This window comes from Liolophura sinensis, chromosome 6 (assembly GCF_032854445.1).
Source record: "Liolophura sinensis isolate JHLJ2023 chromosome 6, CUHK_Ljap_v2, whole genome shotgun sequence".
In the NCBI taxonomy this organism is placed as follows: Eukaryota; Metazoa; Mollusca; class Polyplacophora; order Chitonida; family Chitonidae; genus Liolophura; species Liolophura sinensis.
The window spans coordinates 47,782,333-47,803,701 of NC_088300.1; the positions used below are offsets into that span (position 1 = coordinate 47,782,333).

At 37.8% G+C, this 21,369-nt stretch overlaps 1 protein-coding gene across 2 annotated transcripts in view; it reads left to right on the plus strand.

Annotated features, from left to right (window-relative positions):
- Positions 1-16,396, plus strand: part of LOC135467625 (DNA polymerase delta catalytic subunit-like) — a 46,412-nt gene extending 30,016 nt beyond the window's left edge. For both annotated transcript variants that reach the window (XM_064745403.1, XM_064745404.1), the window contains exons 24-25: positions 422-575; positions 15,081-16,396. In XM_064745403.1, the coding sequence (XP_064601473.1) occupies positions 422-575; positions 15,081-15,177 (251 nt within the window). In that variant the 3' untranslated portion in view covers positions 15,178-16,396. The remainder of the gene's footprint in view (positions 1-421; positions 576-15,080) is intronic.
- The last annotated feature ends 4,973 nt before the right edge of the window (positions 16,397-21,369 follow it).

Here is a 21,369-nt window from a genome sequence, read left to right on the forward strand (position 1 = left end):
TTGTCACCTTTTTAGCTGAATATCTATGGTTATATATGTTTACTGTCTTGCGATCTCTTTTTAGTTTTATTTCCACATGTGAACACTCCCGACTGAAACCTTCGTGGGAAGACATACTTTAGGAATGTCTGAAACTCACCCAACAACAAGCGTGCACATATCCCAAAACAATGGACACTTCCGTTTGTTTACTGCAGTTATCACGTCATATACGCGGTGAATGAAGCCATTAATTCTTAAATCACAATACCATAAACATTGATCAGCTTGAAGTGTATTTAAATGGAGATTAGGTTTTGTGAAAACATATTCCTTTTATTTGTTTCTTTTTTTTGTGTTGAGCTCTTTACCTATGCTGTCAAAATGTACAGATAACAGTGAAAATTTACATATTCAGTGATGATATTTGTCTGTGTGACAGGAGATGCTGTGTGTAAGTACTGCCGACCTAAGGAGTCTGAGTTGTACCAGAAGGAGGTGGCACAGATGGGTCACCTGGAGGAGAAGTTCTCCCGGCTGTGGACCCAATGTCAACGCTGTCAGGGAAGTCTTCACGAGGATGTGCTCTGTACCAGGTAAGGTCACTGCTCATCAACACCTGTACCTGATGTTGGCAAGTGGTTACAGCATCTACTTTTCGATAGGAGGCACAGGATTAAGCTTAGGGGCATTTTATACAACAGCTGTACACTGTACCTACCATGGTTACTTCTTCACAAGACAGCTTCAGTGGCCTGTTGGTTAGAATGTCCGCCACATAGTTATAAAGAGACCCAGGGTACATACCAAACACTTGCGGCCCCGCTTGGTGCTCAGTACTGACAGGTTAGAGCAAGGAACCAGGACTGGTTTTGCCCAGTGTCAGTGTAATGTGACTGGGTGGGGTGTCATGTCTGGTGCCCTCGGAATGTTACTTGAGTGGTGGCAGCATTTTAGTGACATAGACTTGCCCTGCCACACACGTGGACCGCTTTGGTGGCCTAATGGTTAGAGCATCCACTTCGAAGTCGGGAGATCGGATCTATCCCAGGTCAGGTCATACCAAAGACTTTAAAAATGGTACTTCTTCCTGCTTTGCTTGGTGCTCAACACTGAGAGGTTAGAGCAAGGAAACAGGACTGGTTGGCCCTGCGTCAGTTTAATGTGACTGAGAAGGGTGTCATGCTTGGTGTCTTGGGCATGATACTTCAGTTGTAGCAGCACTTGGGCGTCATGGACTCACCCTGCCACACACATGAATTGCTTTGATGGCCTAATGGCTAGAGTGTCCGCTTTGAAGTCGGGAGCCCGGAGATCAAACCCGGGTTGGGTCATACCACAGTCAAAAATGGTACTTGTCGCTGCCTGATCACTGAGAGGTTAGAGCTAGGAAACAGGACCGGTTTGCCCAGTGACATTATAATGTGACTGGGTGGGTGCCATGCCAGGTATGGCATGACAGTTCATTGGTGGCATGGACTCGCCCTTCCACAAGAAGACAGACTATATATAAACACCTGATGACTCATATTTTTCATCATCACATGACTGAAAAGTTGTTAAACCCCAAGCATCCATTCATTCATTTATTCATTCTTTCACCCTGCCACAAGGAAACACTGTGTGTGTACACACACCTAAGGACTTGTTGCTGTCATATGACAAATTGCTAATTACAAAGTAAAACTCTAAGCATACATACAAAAGAAAAATACATACTTACATACCTCCTCACCAGGCAAGCTCCTCACTGCCTCTGGCCATCACCAAGTTTTCTTTAGTAGAATTTTTTTTTATGGGTCTATTGGTGAGAATCGAGAGTGGCCCATCATAAAGGCATGAAAAGAAATTGCCGGAAGTAGTTTCACCCAAGTATGCCGTGTCAGTGCGCTCAACGAAATAGACCATGTGTTATGGTCAGATATTAGCTTCCCGTCATGATGTTTTCTTCAGTGTTTTGTTGGTATTTATATTTAATTATGTTGTGCTTTCATTTATTATCCTTTTAATTTTATGTCACCAAAAGGTTATCGAAACTGCTTGTGCTGTTTTGAGGGTTGTAACGGTAACATACCGTTTGGTACCTTTATTGCCTGTGGTAGTGTACATAGTAAAAAGATTGACATCTTGTAAAGTAACCTACATGCATGTGTTTAACAGCTCTCTATTTAGGCCTACCTTGTGGCTTCACTTAGGTAGTCATCAAAACAGTGGAAATAGTTGCAGAATACTGGTAATGTGGAAGTGATCAGAAGGTGGATATGGGTCGTTTGACCTTGACCCCCATGGGTCATTGACCAGTGGTTGATCTTGCAACCGCGTAAATGGCAACAAACTCATACAGTGTTTTTCATGGAAGTTTGTGAAATTGGCTCTCATATTTGCTATGTGATGAACATTTGGATATAATTGTCAAAAAAAATCCCCAAAAAGTTTGATGGACTAGCCAGTTGTGATTGTGTGTTTTTTAAACTCATTTTCCTGTTGCTCAAGCCTTTGATGTCTGCAGTGTTGGCCAATCACTATGCAGCAGTCACATGATTGTGACACCCTGCAGATATTCTGTCTGTCCATTAGGTGATCTTTTTAGCCTGTGCAGTGGCAGATGGTTTTACTGGGGGGTGGGGGGTGGGGTACAATTTGCTGAGAAATATGTACTATGTAAGTGTAGATTTGATTGTTAAAGTTTACATGAACAGTTGCACATAAATTAATTGCCATGGCGAACTAACATTGTTTGTATTAAGTATAGTGTTAGTTTGAAAGCCTTAAGTTTTTCACACATGTTTGTGTGAGTCTTGACAAACTCACTGTTCAGAAGTGAAACAGACTTGTTCAAGAAGGCGTATAGCCCTCAAACTCGAGATAACATGCACTTCTTACGTTTTCCACTGACAATTCTGTACTTTAAAGTTCAGTATACTTAAATGTATTTCCTCGCAGGTGCATGCCACAAAAAAATACTAATGTGTACCTCAAGTTACCATCAATTATAAATAAAGTCAGCGCCAAAATCAGCTGTGGCCAATTCCTTTTTGCCTAAGAACCAGTCCTGAAGTCTTCTGTGTTAGGAGGAGAATTGCTGTTGGAAACCGCCGAAGTGCAGTTCATACATTTCTGGTAGAGCTCTTCTTCCCAGAAGGTAGTGAACAGTACAGTTTGTTTTTCGCTTGATGATTGGGAAGCCAGAATGTTGGACGTAGGTTCTGAGTTTACACGAACAAAGTCTGCAGTTTTAACCACCCTAATTAGCTGAGAGGCAACCCCTCCCCAGCATAAATTGCAGGGTATTAAAGATGGAGGACGCGATGGAACTCGGCGATTTTTGCCAGCTTTGCCGTTTTCAGGCTTTACGTGTATGGTGAGGAAAAAGTGGCCAAAAATTATGCAGTAGTCACCATCAGATAGAAAAGAATGTGTTCTTTTCAGCCTATAGGGTAATGTTTTTATGTTTTCTTCTCCTCAAAGTGTGATGCTTGTGTTTTTCCAAGTGATGCAGCACTACAACTACCATGTTATAAACCACATCAACAGTAACAAGATGTTGTTGTTATGCATCTATCTTAGAAATTTATTATATTAAAAGGAGGATTGTTACTGTCATGGCCTCAATAGACTAAAGCTTCACTCAGTGCAGACATTCTGCCTTGACCAAATGCTGCATGCTGAAATTTAGCAATCACCTGTGTGGCTGTTGATTTAAGTCTGAAGGTGTGTGACATATACGTGTGGCATTGTATGTATCTGGAGTTCATTCCACAAAAACCATTTCTGAATGATGTGAAAAGGTAAAACCTTATCACAATGCTTTGTTTTTATACAGGACACTAGAATTTTGATGCATTCCTCACTAGAGAACCTTAATCAAATGACAAAAATGTTAATTTCCAGAGTTCAAAAATATGCTCTAAAATGACATTCCAAATATGACGTGGAATCTCCATTTTTAGTTTAATATAGACATTTCTGTGGGAGCTGATGGTAAATTGTGACAGGCTAGTCAAGTTTGCTGAGGCATAGAGTATGAGGATTGAAAAGAATTAGAGCGCAAGCTATGAATGTAAATCCAAAAAAAAAAAACAAAAAGAGAGAATGAAAAAACACAATGATCCTTTTTAGGAGGCAGAGATTAGGAATGTCTAGAGGAAACTTTCCGTGCATGATTAAGACAAAAACAGAAGAGTTAAAATTAACCATGTCATTGAACGCCAGTCATTCACCAGCCATTGTATAAACTGCTGCTCATACAGTTTGTACCTTTCATCTTTAATCCCTGTTTGCCAGTTTGGTGTAAGAAGAGTAATGTGGATAATATAAAATATAAAAAATATTCTGAAAAGATCAAAATTAGCCTGAAGTAAATTTTTTTCTGTACATGTGTCTTTCTTTTGGATTTTTTTATGAAAACAAGTGCAAATTTACAGTAGCTGTCACATCAAACAAAAAGTGTTACGTCTTGCTTTCAGTCTCCTCATTAAGTGAAAGTTCCATATTTAAAAAAGGCGATAAACCTGTGGACCAACCAACAGAGAAAGTGTAGACAGCTGGTTGTTGCAGTTATGTATCAGTACAAATCGTCTTCACATTGATATTAATTGTTTGGATTATACAAAAGTGCATTCAGGTGTCTGTTGAAAGTTGAGTTCATCTGATATACCATAAGTATGTCATGCACTGAGGGAGTATGAACTCCTCATATCATGTTGATAATGAGCCCGTACAAGTGCGACTAGTTCAATACAAACATGAAATGGTATTTATTACGATAGGTTTAAGATATTAAAATTTCCTTTCTTTTTTTGAACACCTTGAATTAGGAAAAATGGGCAAGGTGGTCATGGACGAAATTTATCATCATTTAGTGTACTTTTTTTAAACCCAGTTAGGTTTTTTCGCAAAACTGATGTGGTTACATTTCAAAGTCAAGTTGGTATATTGATTTTATAGAGCATTATAAAGTAAAAAAAAAAAAATTGTAAGGAGTATTTTAAATCAGGAGTAGTAAAAAAAATAAATGAAGTATTCTTGAATGCTGAAATAGTGAGTACAAGCTGATTTCATTTTTTGGTGATTAAAACTGCTTGTCTTTTTCTGAAAATTCTTGTATTCTGTTGTGGTCAGTGAATGTGTACATTTTTTTTTAGTTTTCATCAAATTGTAGAAAAGGCCAAGGGAGATAAATCCTGGTGACTGGAATGAAGCAAAAGTGTCTGATATTTGCAAATGGTGTTTCATTCATTATGCAAAAAATGTCGTCAAATTGTTTATATTTTCATGATTATGCTTGTATGGGCTGTCAAAATACAGTCTTGAGTTACATAAAAATTAGGGCAAAACACTTTTATATGTCTGCCTTTCCAGGAGCCTCTCACCTATGTGATTGTTGTGAGTTGAAGTCAAACACATGCTGGCTTCCTGTCCAATTGTTTGGGAAGATTTGTCTGCCAGAACTTATGAGTGATCCTTAGTTTTGCATTGACCATGCCCATTTTCCTATGCCCAAGTGTCCGCTTTGTATCAGTGAAAAATTCATGAGTTCAGCATAAAACTTCAATCAGATGAATTAATAAATGTCTGCCTATGTACACATCATTTGAATTTCATTGTATAACTCCGGAATAAATGGAAATTGTAAATAGAATTTATGTGAATTGGGGCCTGTCAGTGTCAACTGTGTGAAGAATAGAAGTCTTTGCCAGGCTGAACAAATCTGACAGTTGTCATGGTTTTCTGGTGGTTAAGTTTCATCCATTGTTGACTTCTACAACCAGAGAAGACATAACCTGATATATTATTTACAAATACTAGGCAACCGGTTTTACATAGAATGTGGTGATTTCTTTTCAAAGCCTACGTGACTCCATTATGTGAGAAATTGTATTTAAAGGCAAATATGTGAACCATATTATAAGCTTTTGTTATCTTAGGTAACACAAAACTTAATGTACAGTACATTCACACTAGTGTGTAACGACACTTTTCTTTGTCCAGGTTAGGCTTTTAACGATGCATAACATTATACATAGATTGCAGACACATAATCTGTACCAAGGCGCCTAGTGGCGGTGTATTTGCTGTACCATTTTTTTGTCCCCCCTGGGTCCACTTTCACAAAACATCTTTTTCTCAAAAGACATTGTCCAGTTTGTTGTGCATAAATGACATTATTTTTGAGAAATGTTACGAAAAATTAGGAAAAAGATATGTGAATGTTGTCCCTGAAGTAATTGTTTCTTAAAAAAAAAAAAAAAAATCAAAGTGTACTCAACAAACCCATGTTAAATTACAGCAGAATTTTAAAATTGATGGAAAAATTGTAGTCAATTAAATGTATTTTCTGTGTATTATGGTATTGATGCAGGTGTTTCCCACAATAAACCCTGGTAGCCTGTGGTTTTTGTAATACAGTCAAAGCTCACACTCATATTTTACGTGCTCTATAGTGAAATTCTAGCTTTAACGTGCATTGGTTAAAAAGCTCTCAAACTGGCAGAAAAAATTGTTTATTTCTAAGGCTTGTTTGAGAACTGACCATTTCTAATTGTCATGGTACAAAGTCTCCAGTGTGTAGTATATGGAGAAATGCTGGTAGTAGCTGTTGGTAATTATCGAGTTTCGAAGCGACAAACAACTTAGGAAAGTCTCCCTGTTGTTTAAACTTTTCAACTGTACCACTGATCAGACACATATATACTGGTCTAATAAATTAACTGCCAGTAAACACTTCCACCTGGCCTGGATGGTGAATGTTTCCTGGAAATGCTCAGAGGTCATCAGACCTGAGCCAATTTCATGTATTGTCAGTTGTGTAAATTCTGTAATTAAAATGAAATGATGCATGTAATTGATCAATTTTGAACTTGTTCAGTTTAGTTTTCCTCATTATTTGTATTTGTGGATCCCAGATAGAATTATGATGGATGTTTTTATTTCCTTAATTAAATGGATGAGGACCAAACTGAGGACTGATGGGTCACTATGGAGGACATTATCAGTAGTCGCTGTGTATATTAACCGGGATATTTACCTTAGCTTCTGGCTAGGTATTCTGGAGATCAAATCATACACCTGCCTTTAGGGGCTGTCAATAACTCCGTTTAGGTAAAGCTTGGTGACTTCACAGCCGATCGGGAAACGATCAGTAAGGTTTACGTTACAGTGGAGCACGATGTTAAACACTAAGCAAATAAATAGATGAAAGAATTAATACACCTGGTTTTGCCCCATACATTTTCTGTATGCAGGTTGATAAGAATGTTGTTTTATTTCTTTTTTTTTAGATATAAACCCTTCTGTATGAGTGAAAAATAATGCCTTTGATGAAAGAGCTAGAGTTAGTCTACTTCATGTTCATCTATATACTGTTCACGTATGTGTGTTCTATCGCAAGTTTTTAGAAACAGACAGTTTGTTTTAGCTACTTTATTTTGATACTGGCATTTATCTGACACACAAATGTTGATGTGATGTGGTATGTGAACTTGAGATTTAAAAATTTACGCTTATGTTTATATACATATAAATTTATTCAAGGGATTCTTGAAATCCTTAAAAGTGATTTGGTGAAATGGTTTTATGACTTTGAAAGTCTTTGAAAAAGAATTTAACAGATCCTTGAATATATTTATTTGCAGTGTTAAATATCATGTAAACATATGATTACCCCTATCTTCATATTTCATTATTATTTTCTGAATGGTCTGTCACACAAATAAGCTACCAAAATACAGGTTCATGCAGTAAGCACTAGTCTCTACACGAATGTGTGTGCTTGATGTGAAAGGTATGGAAAACGCAGAATAGTGGGTCCTAAGAGGTTCAGGAAAAACATTTTCATTCATGGGTGAATGCCATATTTTCCCTGGGTTTACAGAAGGACAGCAATTTTTTCTGTTGGTAACGGTAACTGTAATGTAACAATTAACCTCAAGAATATTGTAAAAATAAAAAAGAAAAAACATATTGCAGAGAAAGAACTTACAGCAATAGAATGAGAGCATTTGGGAAGATAGGGGTACATGTAACTATGTGTTTACATGAGGGTTAGATGTCAAATAACATAATTAAAAGTGATTATAATCCTGAGAAGGGTAAATATTAAGCTTAGCACCTCAGTTTTTAGTGATAGAGCAGGGGTGACAGGTGGATATTAAATACATGTATTTACATGAGGAGTACAAAATAGTGATATGCAATAAGGAATGAATTTGAGAAAAACGGGACAAGCATGATAATGTAAAAATGTACAATTTGTAGAATTCTACAAATCACACAGTGTGAATAAAGAGTATCAAATGGCATTCCACCTGGGAAAGTTGAATAGTTGATGCAACAAATCAAAATGTGTGAATATGGCTTTATAAGATGTGGCAAAGAAAATGACGTAAAGAGAATGCTTGTTTTCTGGGTACGTGTACCGTCCCCTGCAGTAGATACGGATTATGACGTGAAGCGTTGTTGTGAGAACACGCTTTATGAGAAAAATAGGGATTTATTACATCTGTGCTAAAGAATCTAATAGTCATGCAGGCATTTTTGACTTGTAAGAAATGTTGTAAAATTGTAGGTATTTGAAAGTGACCTGTTCTACAGTTTGTACAAAAATGTTTTCAGTATAACGGTTTTCGTGTTCATTTCTTTGGTTTGCAAGTAACATGAATGAAAGCCAGTGTAAGTTGTCATCTGCATAATTTATTGATGAAATTTTAAAAATTGTGCTGTATCATACATGTGAAAGTGTATAAATAAACATATTATTACAAATATTTTCATTAAACATAGATCAAGTAAAAAAAAAACTTAGCCAGCGTGACTGGGAAAAACCATCTTTAGTTAGATAAGTTAGATTAGTGAGGACAAAGCTAATGTATTTAAATAGATAACGGTTGGGTCTTTCCATTGGTATATAAAAAGATGTTTTGTGGGTTTTTGGGGCGGGGTGGATGATTGTAAAAAGACATAAAAAACCAATGGAAGTGTCCCTTGACAAAGTGGCATTTGCAGGGCTTAGAAGCTACGCTGAGACTGCAGATCTGGTAATTTATTTGTCAGATGTCTAACTTGTCAGAGAGAATTCAGTGTTTTGACACTGCGCTAAAGATGGAGAATTCTAAAGAAGCCATTGTAGAGATTGTGTCAGTAGTAGTTCAGTGTGTATTATGCATCGTGCAGGGTTCATATTTCAGTGCAGGTAAACAGTGGGGCAGGGGTAAATGTCACCACAGTGGGGCTTGTGTAGATGTCAACCAGGGTTCCAAGACAGATTAGCCATCTAATGCCCAATGGAGATAACCATTATGTGGCCTGATCCCTGGCACTCTTTCCCAGCGCCCCCCCCCCCCCCCCCCCCTCTTTCCCACCTCATATTTCAGGAAGGATAAACAGAGGAAGTAGGAAGTGAAAAGCTTTGGGGCGTATTCAAAGGCTCTGCATGTAGGTCAGGACGCGTTTCTGTTGACTTTGCCCTCTAAGAGTCTATCAGGGCACTCACACCTGTTTTGAATGGAGGCCTCCTTAATCTAAATGCATAATCCATCATAAAGGTGTTAAAGTTTTCTTTCTAGCAAAGTGCATTTATGATTGGTCATGTCCAAAGAATGAGTGTGTGAATTGTATTGACTATACAAAACTGTGTAGTGATTTCCTACACTAGTGTAGATGCTCACAGATTACTGCACTATGTGGTGACAACAGTTTCTTTGGGTGTTTTACGGGCAATCTGCCACGAAAAATGGAATGAAAATAAAATACACTTTTTGAGTTTGTCAGATGTTGATGTTTTTATGATTTCGAGGATCTTTTTTCAAGGCTTTCCGATCCTGTAAATTGGTTTAAAACGTGGAAAATGACTGGTATAGTCCACATTTTCCTCAAATGAGATGATTTTCAAGTTTTCTATTTATTTTCATACCCTCTTACATTGAGAAGAAGATTTAAAAAAGTAAAAGCTGGTAAAAAAGGTAAATGATTTATAAATAAAAAGAGGTTTGGGCCACTTTTTCTTTTGAAGTAGATCATCTGTTGATGTTTGTTATTACATATCTTCATTGTTACTGTTTATTGTTGATGTTGTTTCTAAAATGATGCCACACATTTAGTCGACACATGTATATAAAATACCATGAGCCAGGAAAATCATTTTTTTTTCTTCTAATAGTTTGATGATCACAAAGGTGACAGGTTTCAGAATAGCTTATCAAAAAATGCAGACAAAGGGATAAGTATGAGGTAACAAAAGGTTTAAAAACATTTAGTGATACTTCTACATGTAGATGACAAACCCAAAAATTCCTCCATACACACAGAGATTTTTTTTTTTTTTTTTTTGATTGGTGTTTTACGCCGTACTCAAGAATATTTCACTTATACGACGGCGGCCAGCATTATGGTGGGTGGAAAATGGGCAGAGCCCGGGGGAAACCCACGACCATCTGCAGGTTGCTGGCAGACCTTCCCACTTACGGCCGGAGAGGAAGCCAGCATGAGCTGGACTTGAACTCACAGCGACCGCATTGGTGAGAGGCTCCTGGGTGATTACGCTGCGCTAGCGCGCTAACCGACTAAGCCACGGAGGCCCTTACACACAGAGAGAATCCTGAAACTCGCAGGTTACACTGTGTGTCTTAGCCCTCAGTGTGAAGATCAGCCCGCTCAGTGCATGTTGAATTTATTCGGTGACTCTTATTGCTTGTTCATTTCAGTGCGATGAGTGCTGTGAATATTTGTCTAGTGCACACTCAGCTTGTCTAACCAGAGATTAAGTGAAGCGAATGGTGTTGGCTACTGTGTAATGCTGTAAAACTTTTTTCAGCTTTTTTCAGTGGAATTTAAGCACATTAAAATAGTGCAAATATGATTTGTATGTGTCACCATAAAGATGCAAGTTTTATAAACTTTATGGTTGTAGAATTAGTGTCATTGCTTCAAACATTGTCTGATTTTGATAAAAGTTTGTGTTCATGTTCATTGTGTGAGCAACCTTGGCCAGGTTGTAGGTTAACCTCGGTTCCGCCCGGCTCCCTCCCCCTCCCCCTGTTCACCATAATACTGACAGCCATTGTATATTAAGGGGAAATATTTTTAGTAGAAGATAAAACACCTATCAGCTAAAGAAAAAAATCATTTTGTCTGTGTGTGGATCAAGTTTGCAAACCAACTGGATCCATACATACAGGTGTCGAATACTCAGCATGGAATATAAAATTTCTGAAATTATCTTGTTATCGTCTTGCCCCTTAAGAGAAGGGTCATACTTATAACTATTACAGGCCAGTTTTCTTATGATTTGCCCATATTTTGTTGGATAAGTGATAGAGATTAATAAAAGTGACAGGTTTTTCTGTGCTTTGAGAATGTTGGACACTTCTGTTTGGTGCATTTACCTTTTGGTCAGTTGAACATTTGAAATTCTGTCCATTGCCTTCCGAATACGAGGACATGTGAAGGATAAGCTACGTAAATATCAAAAGCAGGGCTGATTATGTGGAAACTTTAATAAGCAGATTGTCACTTTGACAGTAGATATGTAAACCATTAACTGTGCATGTATATTTAATCCAGTCATAGCTTAAATGAAACAAAAAAAAAAAAAGAAAAACAAAATCAACAACAGAATAATGAATATCCAGGTGAGCTTGTTGCCCATTTGACAGGTGTGATGAACAGATATAAGTAAATTAAGTAGAATAAACAAAAAGTTTTCTGAATGCACTTTGCCAGACAAGGCATTTCTTTGTTCTGGTTAGTTTTTTTTGTAAATTCTTGGATAATATGCAATATATATTGGATAATTAATAATTGTATTTACAAATACCCTAACTGACTACAAATTTCATCCATAACTACATGTAGCTTGCCCATTTTTCCTGATTCTGAGGGTTCTATCGATTTTAGAAAGGTGTTTTGAGGTTTACTAGAAACATTGGATGATATTCTACTGGATAATTGAAAATGTCTGCACCAAAAATGATATTTTGTGACATTTATTGGCCCCTAAAAATGCACTTTTGTTGAGGAAATTTTATGGTATGCACCAATTGTAATGCACAGATTTGTTTTCTGAAACATTTCTGTAGCACTGTGGTGTGTGAACCTTTGACACAAAATGTGGAGATCTGTCAAACATGTTGACCTGCATCAGGACGTTTAACTGTATTAATGACATGTTGGAGGGCAAATGTCAGGTGGATATCTTTGGGATCAGTCGATAACGATTACATGTACAAGGAAACAGAAAGTAACGCTGACCTAAAGCTCGGTAGATTATAAGTTCAGCAGGAGTTCATTTTCAAGTAACATTTTGCTCAATTCTGATTGATTCCTCCATTGTATATGGCCTCTTTTATCAAAAAAACCTGATCGTTGGTATCAAAAGCATCATTTCTAGACCTTTCTGAAAGCTCACTTTTTGGTTTATAAGTGAAACTTATCTGAATCTCAGGTTTATCCATCATTTCACGAAATATGAGGTATTAATGTTCAGTATCTTCAATTAGATAAACACTTTATCAATAATACATCGGATAAAGGAAACGATGTACGGACCAGCTTTGCGTGTGATTTAAATGCATGGAACTGATGCACAAATTTGAACACAATTTTAAGAATACTCAAGGCAGTTTCTAATCCTGTAGTCTTAGTTCGTTTATGTTTTTACAATCATCTATTTTCAGAAATATTAACATAAACTGGAATTCTTTTTTACTATATTATACTATACTATATTGATGGTCAAGCCAATATATCTTTCCTTGTTCAGTGAGCACTTTTAAAAGATTTAAAAGGTGATGGCCATTAGGTGAAGTGTGAAGGAGGACTTTTCCAACCTGGTCTGTCGTATCAGATTGATTGTTACCTAGCATGCAGAACCATTTTCTTTTTTTTCTTTTTTTTTTGATTGGTGTTTTACGCCGTACTCAAGAATTATACGATGGCGGCCAGCATTATGGTGGGTGGAAACCGGGCAGAGCCCGGCGGAAACCCACGACCATCCGCAGGTTGCTGGCAGACCTTCCCACGTACGGCCATAGAGGAAGCCAGCATGAGCTGGTCTTGAACTCACAGCGACCGCATTGGTGAGAGGCTTCTGGGTCACTACGCTGCGCTAACCGACTGAGCCACGGAGGCCCCCAGAACCATTTTCAACTACGTCACTGCTTGTATCATGTCCTTTGAAGTGTAAACCTGTTGGTGAAATACAGTATGTCTTACAGCGCTGTGTACATGACTACTCATCATGAAGGCCTTTCTTGTTATGTTTATTTATTTCGTACATTTTGAGAGACAGACAAAGTATTTCTGTTGTTGTTGAAACATTTGTCAAGTGGAATAATCCCACCTCCCAAACAAAGATACGAAGATATCTTCGTAAAATTCCGAGAGCCAAATAAGCAACTTTTAGTAATCTTGAGGGAAATTTGAGGTTATTTACAGTAATTACGACAGAACCACTGCTTTTGGGCCTCTTTGGATCAACATTTTATTAATTTGCTTTCATCATATTTTTGTTGAGATTAGGTCCCTTAAGGTTACACATGTGCAGTTTGGGCAGTTGGGTCCAAGATTTGCCTCTGATGTGAGGTGTGAAGGAGCACTGAGTGGATAATACTGCCACAGAGACATTTAAGCTGATGGTAAATTTGTGCGCGCTTAGTTTGCATCTACTTAAAATATATCAGAATTTTATTTGTTTTTGAGAGAACTGTAAACTTTATGCCATGTGTTATTACCCACCCAACTTGAGGTTTCCAAGGTAACAAAATGTTACTACTTCACTTATAGCAACTACAGCTAAAAAATACTGATGGTCAGGTTATGTTGTAGAGAAAAGTGCAAGCTGCATGTGGAGGTATGGCATGGTACCACACCAAAGTTAGGAGATACATATTTTTGAGATTGGAGTTGACAGATGTACTACATAAATAGTAAGGAAAATAAGCTTGTGTAGTCTTGAGAGATAGACTTGAGACAAAACACATACAACAAGACATGGGATTAGACACAAGGCTTTTATTGCAACATGATACATGAAATGGGATTTTACATATAAAGCACCAGGTGTTTCAGCTGACAAAAAGTACAAGATTCAAATGTACTTGAAAATATTTCATAGTTTATTGCTGAACAGTGTGTTGTGGGTTTAGGTGACTATTGCAAATGTGAAGTGGCGTTACCCATGAATATGAGTATTCAAGCAGGTTGAAGAGTGGTTTAGAGATTTAGTTACTTGGTGTGTTGGTTTTTTCAGTGACAAACTTATGATCTGTACGGCTGGCAGGGCGACACATGTACTTAGGATCGTCAGATTGAAATCTGAATGAGATCTCAGTCCGGGAATAACTTCAAACTCTTCCTGACAAATTTGGAAATTGATGACTGATTCTTTTTGTACATGAAAATAGAGCGTCGCGAAGTCTTGAGACCTGGGATCAAACCCGTGTCGGGTCATACCAAAGGCTTCTAAAATAGTGCTTGTTTCTGCCTTGTTTGGCACTTAGTCCACTGAGGTGTGAGTATAATGTGACTGGGTGGGGTGTCTTGTCTGGTGTCTTCGGCATGATACTTCAGTGGTGGCAGAACTTTGGCGGACATATGCACACACATCTAATGACCCCTCGTCGTTATATGACCGAAAAATTGTGAAGTACGACATTAAACCCCAAGCATTCATTCTTTCATTCATTGTACATGAACTGGGATGGGGAGAAACACTATTCATTCTGCGTGACCTTGATCAAGTGACCCGGTGGGGGGGTGGGGAGCATGGAAAGGATATTTAGTGCATTGGTTTGTATATTTATGTGTATGTTTCTCTCTTTAACTGATGTTTAATGATTATGTTAGAAATGGATCTTGCAATTATCACATGTTTGGTGAGGGGCAAAAATTCCTTCTTTCATGCATATATTTTTCATCTGTTACATTAGCAAACACACAAAATAATGTCGATTGGGGCGTGAAAGATCGATCAAATACATCGAAAAGAATTAGGTAAAGAATTATGTCAGTAACATTGTACATGTTCATGGTGAAGTGTTTTGTTGTTGTCATTGTCATGTTTTATTATTTTCGATTTTTTCTCATGCATTTTCTTGTTTCTTCAGCCGGGATTGCCCTATATTCTATATGAGAAAGAAAGTGCAGAAAGACCTGGAAGAACAAGAAAAGATCATGCAACGATTTGGGAATGCCAGCTGGTGACAGAAATTTGCAACAGTGATTGATTCACTGAGTGATAACTTGCATTTGTTGTAACAGTTGCAACACAGTGAATGTAAGCTAGGCAGCTATGTGCCGCGCACGTGAATGCAATGGTTTTGGAATGTAGATTAAAGACTTGAACTAGGTGTATTAACTGGGTATAGTGCACGACTGCACTGAAACTGAAGATGGTGTTTCAATTATGCATACAGGCTAGAATACACTGTATTCATATTTCTGGTCTGATACTATCCCATGTACTCCGAGGATGATACAATTCCTACAAACAGATCTACTTTCTTCATCAAGAGAATTAAAGTGAAAAAACTTGTGGAAATGTTATATGAAGTCATTGGAAGTAGACTTACAATAATTTGTGACATCTTACCTGTATTGTTTGATATTCTGGGATTGTAAGCCTAAGGCTAAAATTTCTCACTACAGGATCCTGTAAAGGGGCTGTACGTTGATTTTTGTTTTCATGAGTGTTGTAGCCCAGAGAAAAAGCTCAAATATATCCTTATTTCACATGTGGGAAAGTTTGTTAATGACCTGGGCCATCCAGTTTCCTTTACTGGTAAAACTCACTGCTATCATATCACTGAAGATGGCCTGAAACGAGCGAATAAAAAAAATAAAGAAACCAAGCCTTTATATCCACTAGTGCTCTTACATAGGTGTTTAGAAGCAGTGTTCCGTACTTCTGCAGATGTAAAAGCTGGAGAGTAATGAACCGTTTTCGGTAGTACTGCTAAAACACCAATCAAACAGCAATAGGCAACTTTTGTACTACATCACTATCCCAGCAGCTATTTCAAATATAGAAAACTTCAAATGTATGACATCTCTCTGAAATGACACGGTTTGTATATCAAAGAGTCTGGAAATTTTGGCAAGTTTTGACCTGTTTCCAGCTTTGCTGGTTACAACTGTATGTGTAAAAAAATGTTGAAACTCTTAATGTTGGTTGTTGTGTCTTTTTTTTTCATAAATTCCCCAATTTTTGACGTGTAAATTGCCGTTGGGTGTCAATAGATCACCAGAAGTGTCGCATCATTTTTGTATTTACAGCTACTAATGTCACTGAAGATAGGGCACATTTTGTTGTGATACCATGTACAAGGAAGGAAATAAGAAACGTAGTACGAAGAGTAGATATGTTTCATGAGAGGTAATGGTGCTGGGGCTCAAGAATAAATCCATTATATATAACATTTAATTACTGCTCCTTCATTTATCATTTAGTTTATGACTGATTTCGGGTTTTGCAAAGAATACGATGCATTCAGAAATAAAATTATTTTTCGTAATCAGTTAGCAGTGGCATTGTAATTCAGTCTGAAAGTTCTCGTTTCATCAGTAAGAAAACCTGATTCATGGCTTTTATTAAGAAAATCTTGCTGATGGCTTGAAAAACGCCATGTAAAAATACTTACTGGCTTACATTTCTTGGATGTCCCGCTTTGGTCAAATGTTGGGTATGAAAACGAGACAGGAGTCCGCTGAAAATGTTTGTGTAAAGGACTGGGAAGAAGTCGATGCCGATGTTTCAGTTTAATCGTGTGTTTTTTTTATCGTTATATTTATTTATTGATTGGTTCTTTACACCGTATATGTATTTCACTTATACGTCGGTGGCCAGTATTATGGTGCGAGGAAACTTATGGTATATGTGTAAGCACCTTTGTGATGTACCCGGTATAATGCTGAAATCTAGGTAGATAACTTAGCGAGTCTCATTGGCAGGTGTTCCTTCAGCTCCATTTGTACTCATAATTTGTTTGTTTGCTTGTTGTTTAGCACCAAACTGAAGAAGTTTACACCTATAAACGGTGGCTGTCAATAATGTGAGTAGAGGAAACGTCGTAGCCAGGGCTTCTCGAACATACCCGCTAATCTCTAACGAACTGTCCCACTGTCTGCTCACGTAGACGTGCACGCCGTATTGGTGTACTATAAGAACTACTCTTCAGTCTAATATTGCCATGGGTTGTTGGTCAAGTTGGAAGCTTTGGAACTTGAAAATTCACATATTTATTCTGATCGTATTTAACTATATTCACTGTGTTGGATATCTGTTTTTATCTAGCGTCCAACTGAATCATTAAATGAACATCCCCGTTTCAATACACACCACTGAAATAGCTCTGTATGCAATAGATTACATGTACGTTTGTATGCATTTTTAGGAAAAAACCTTTACACCTAGAATAAATAACCAAGGATTAGGGCTACACAGGAAGTATACATTGAAACCTCAACTGATATTGTCCATTGTCTATAGGCCTACAGGCGGATCGTTTCCTGGTTGAACTGGCGCGTGTTATTTTATTTTATGAATTTATTTAATATAACAAAATGCAGACAAAACCTTAATGTTACGCCTAATAGGCAAACGCACAGCAAAGCTATTTTGGAACTAATCACGTGCAGGCCTACATAATCAAATATTTATTTGACAGAGCCCGATAACCCTCCCGCAGAGAGGCATGGTTTATTAATCTTCCATCCATCGTGTCTATAGTGGTCTACCATGATTCATGTTGTTTACAAGGTTCCAGTCGACATAATTTGTATGGTTTAGTCTTAAGTCATCTTGTAGGTAATTTTTGTGATACACACATTTAGCAATTCTCCATGAGATAAATGTGATGATAATTTTTTTTCTTGTCCCTCTATTGTGCCGTCACCTTTCTTCGCACCTGCACTATCTTACAATGAGACTGCCACGAGGTCCCGCAAGTCACGGCCTATATGGTATCGCAAGGCAGTTTACGTTGAAAGAAAGATGATTCCACTCTTCAGTAACAGTGTATACATGGCAACGTTTTTGTTTAATCGAACGGAGCTGTAGTGATGATACTTCCATGCTGACCAGGCAAGCGGGAAGTAAAAAGAAATTAGAGGCCCAATTACAGGTTCAAATCGGTATCGGTGTATTAAGGGCGAATTTATTTCTTTTTGTACAATAAATTTTACTGGTTTACAGACTGAATTGTCAGTATAACTATTAACTTCTTAGCCACGTGTTGCAGCGTTTTGGTATATTAAAGGAATTCATTTTCTTCGTTTTTCGTTGACTGGGTAGGTTGAGTGAAGTGAAAGTTAAGGGGGGGGGGGTCACTACAAAATCACGAATCTGGGGTCATTACACTGATCTATATATATATATATATATATATATATATATATATATATATATATTGTATACCTTATTTCCTCAACCTTTTCGTAATTTCGGTAATAAATTCTCAGTTTAGTTAGATATGCGGAACAGAGCACATACTCTCGTGCTATTAATCGTTCGTTTATATGAATACAGCACCAAACATTAGCTGAAGTAAAATTCAGAACTACCATAGTTTTAAGCTATTTTAATTAGACGTGTAATCCCCTTTGATCATGATCAAATGATCAGTGTGACTCGGGCTTAATTCAGTCTTGCTTCCAACCATGCCCCTAAGTCTATGGGAACAGTTTATTTTGTCAACATATATAAGTTTGTATTAAAAGATGAGCGAAGGCCGGTGGCTTAATGATGACACTCCGGTTTACTGATGACACTCCGGTTTACTGATGGCACTTCGGTTTTCTGATGACACTCAGATCTACTGATGGCACTCCGGTTTTCTGATGACACTCAGGTTTACTGATGGTGCTTCGGTTTCCTCCGTTCACCTACCCTCGTGCAAGTGTTAAATTCTCGGTATTTTATGCCATACATTGACTTATACGTAGGCGCCCAGGTGTATGGTGTAAGGAAACCCGGGAGATACCCACTACAATCCGCAGGCTGTTGGCAGACCTGAACCCTCAGTTTTGAAGAAAACAACTCAAAGAAGACTCTGGAAGATAGAGATTTTGCAAAGGGGAACACGGTTTTGTGAAAAGTTTTGTGAATTTAAACCATCTATGATAAAATTTACTTAGTGACTAGCGGCAAAACAAATAATTTATGTCGAAAAGACAGAGAAAGTCCTGATGGAGAGTGATACAAAATTCTTATGGGGTTTGACGAAGGCTATCTGGTGTTAGTATACGAATATATTATCTTTTATCTCGTAATTGTATTTAGTCTAGATAGTTATTCAGTTACACGGAATCCCGATATTAAATTTGTTGTAGTAAACTCTAACACGTTGGCATGCTTTACATGTTGACCTCATCTTCAAAATATGACAAAATCATCGACATGATTGAAATATTGGCAACCTGGATCAGGTAAAGGTTTAATCATTGATAAGAATGATCGACATTTTAACAATGTTCACGTAACCATTATCAGCTTTATCCCAGAACACTTCCTTAAATGCAATACTAAATTCGTAATCATTTTATCTGAAACTATAGATGAGTCAGGGTATAGGTGTTTAGCAAAGACAAATATGGTTATGTTCTGTCAACAATCGTAACCTTGATTGTTACACACTTATAGTAGTGCATATCTAAACGGGAAGTTGTTTCAAAATTTCCACGACACCCCATACACTGAGGGATGAACTGTGCTATTTGAAAGAAGATCGTATTTCTGAAAAATTTAATTACGCACTCCATATGAATGGACGAACATGAACTCTTGATGTGTCATGGAGACAATTTCGTGTTCGCAACAAGGTGGTAGTTATATTACATGCTGCTTGTGCCTTACGATTTCGTTATTCACGCACAGTGAAATATTGTTGAAATGTGATTCATCTGTCAAAAATGCTGAGCCGTTTTGAAGCAATAAATATTTGAAATTTTTTGCGAAAGTGTATAAATCAAAGATGCATGGCAACATAATTATGCTTCCATCACCAGTTAACAGTCGTCCATAAAATAAATAAAATAATTTAATTGTTGTAGATCAAGGCTTATTACACGTCGAGCTATTATAGGAAGAAAGAACACATTTACCATAGAGTAAATGCCCGTTCATTCAGAAGGTATCACCAGCAGAGATCCTTTTGTGCAATTCCTTCAAGTGCCTCGCATACGTCGCACATATCAAATGGAATCAAAGCAAAACACCAAACGGATAGAAGTGTATAGCCTATTGGAATATAATTAAGCAGTTCGTCGACATGGTATGTTAATATAAATCAAGCTAATGCGGGAGGTGTCTGTCATTTCTGCATGAGGCCGAACCTGACAGAAACAGGTGTTTTCTTAAAAATATATATATATAAGGGAAAAGAGGCTGGCACGTAACGACGATGTATATGACGATCTCTAATTACGTGTAGCAGACGCCATAAAGAGCTGCACATTGTCGGTTAGTGGGGGCTTATTGCGTGACGTCACGTTTGTGCTGATGGCTAATTCCGTGAAGCAGGGTCCATAAAGAGCTGAAAACTTCGGGTTAGTGGGGGCTGATGCGTGGCGTCACTAGTTTCTGCTAATCGCCGATTTCGTGTAGCAGACGCCATCGAGAGCTGCATAATACTGGTTAGTGGGAGCCCATGAGTTTTTGCTAATCGCAAATTCCGTGCAGCAGACGCCATCGGGAGCTGCACACTTCTGGTTAGTGGGGGCTGACGCTTGACGTTACTAGTTTCTGCTGGTTCCTAATCCCGGGTAACAAACACCATCAAATGTTACACACCTAGTGGCGACTGATGTGTGACGTCACTTTTTCTGCTGGCCCCTTATGACCAGTAGTATACGCCATAGGAAAGTTGTACAAATCTGATTAGTGGAGGGTCATGCGAGATGTCTCTAGTTTCTGCTTGCCTTTTATGACGAGTCGCACACGCTATGGAGAGTTGCACGCGTCTGGATAGTACATATGTTTTCGATGAATCATTATGGCTTAACTCCACAGCGGCAATATTTCAGCCATATCGTGACGTCATATATTTTCTACATCGAAATGCAATAATCCTAACCCGAATGGTGAAGTAACACAATGGTGTTTAAACTGGTCTGTCCCACCTCGGCAAAGGCTTACTGTGGTTGTGCGAAGCCTAGTCGAAACTCAAAGCATCCCATCAATCAATCAATCAGTATGTCAATCAATCGGTTAAGCTGAAATGTAGAATTACATGCACCTTCAACATTCGCTGAACTACACGAAACGTTATTTAAAGCTATAGGTTACAAAAACAGCTGTTGCAGTTTGGTTAAAAACGGACGGGAGGCTCACCCATCAAATTAGTTTTACCTGGAAAGGTTAAGGTACTGCGAATAAATAAAATAAATAAGACTATCATA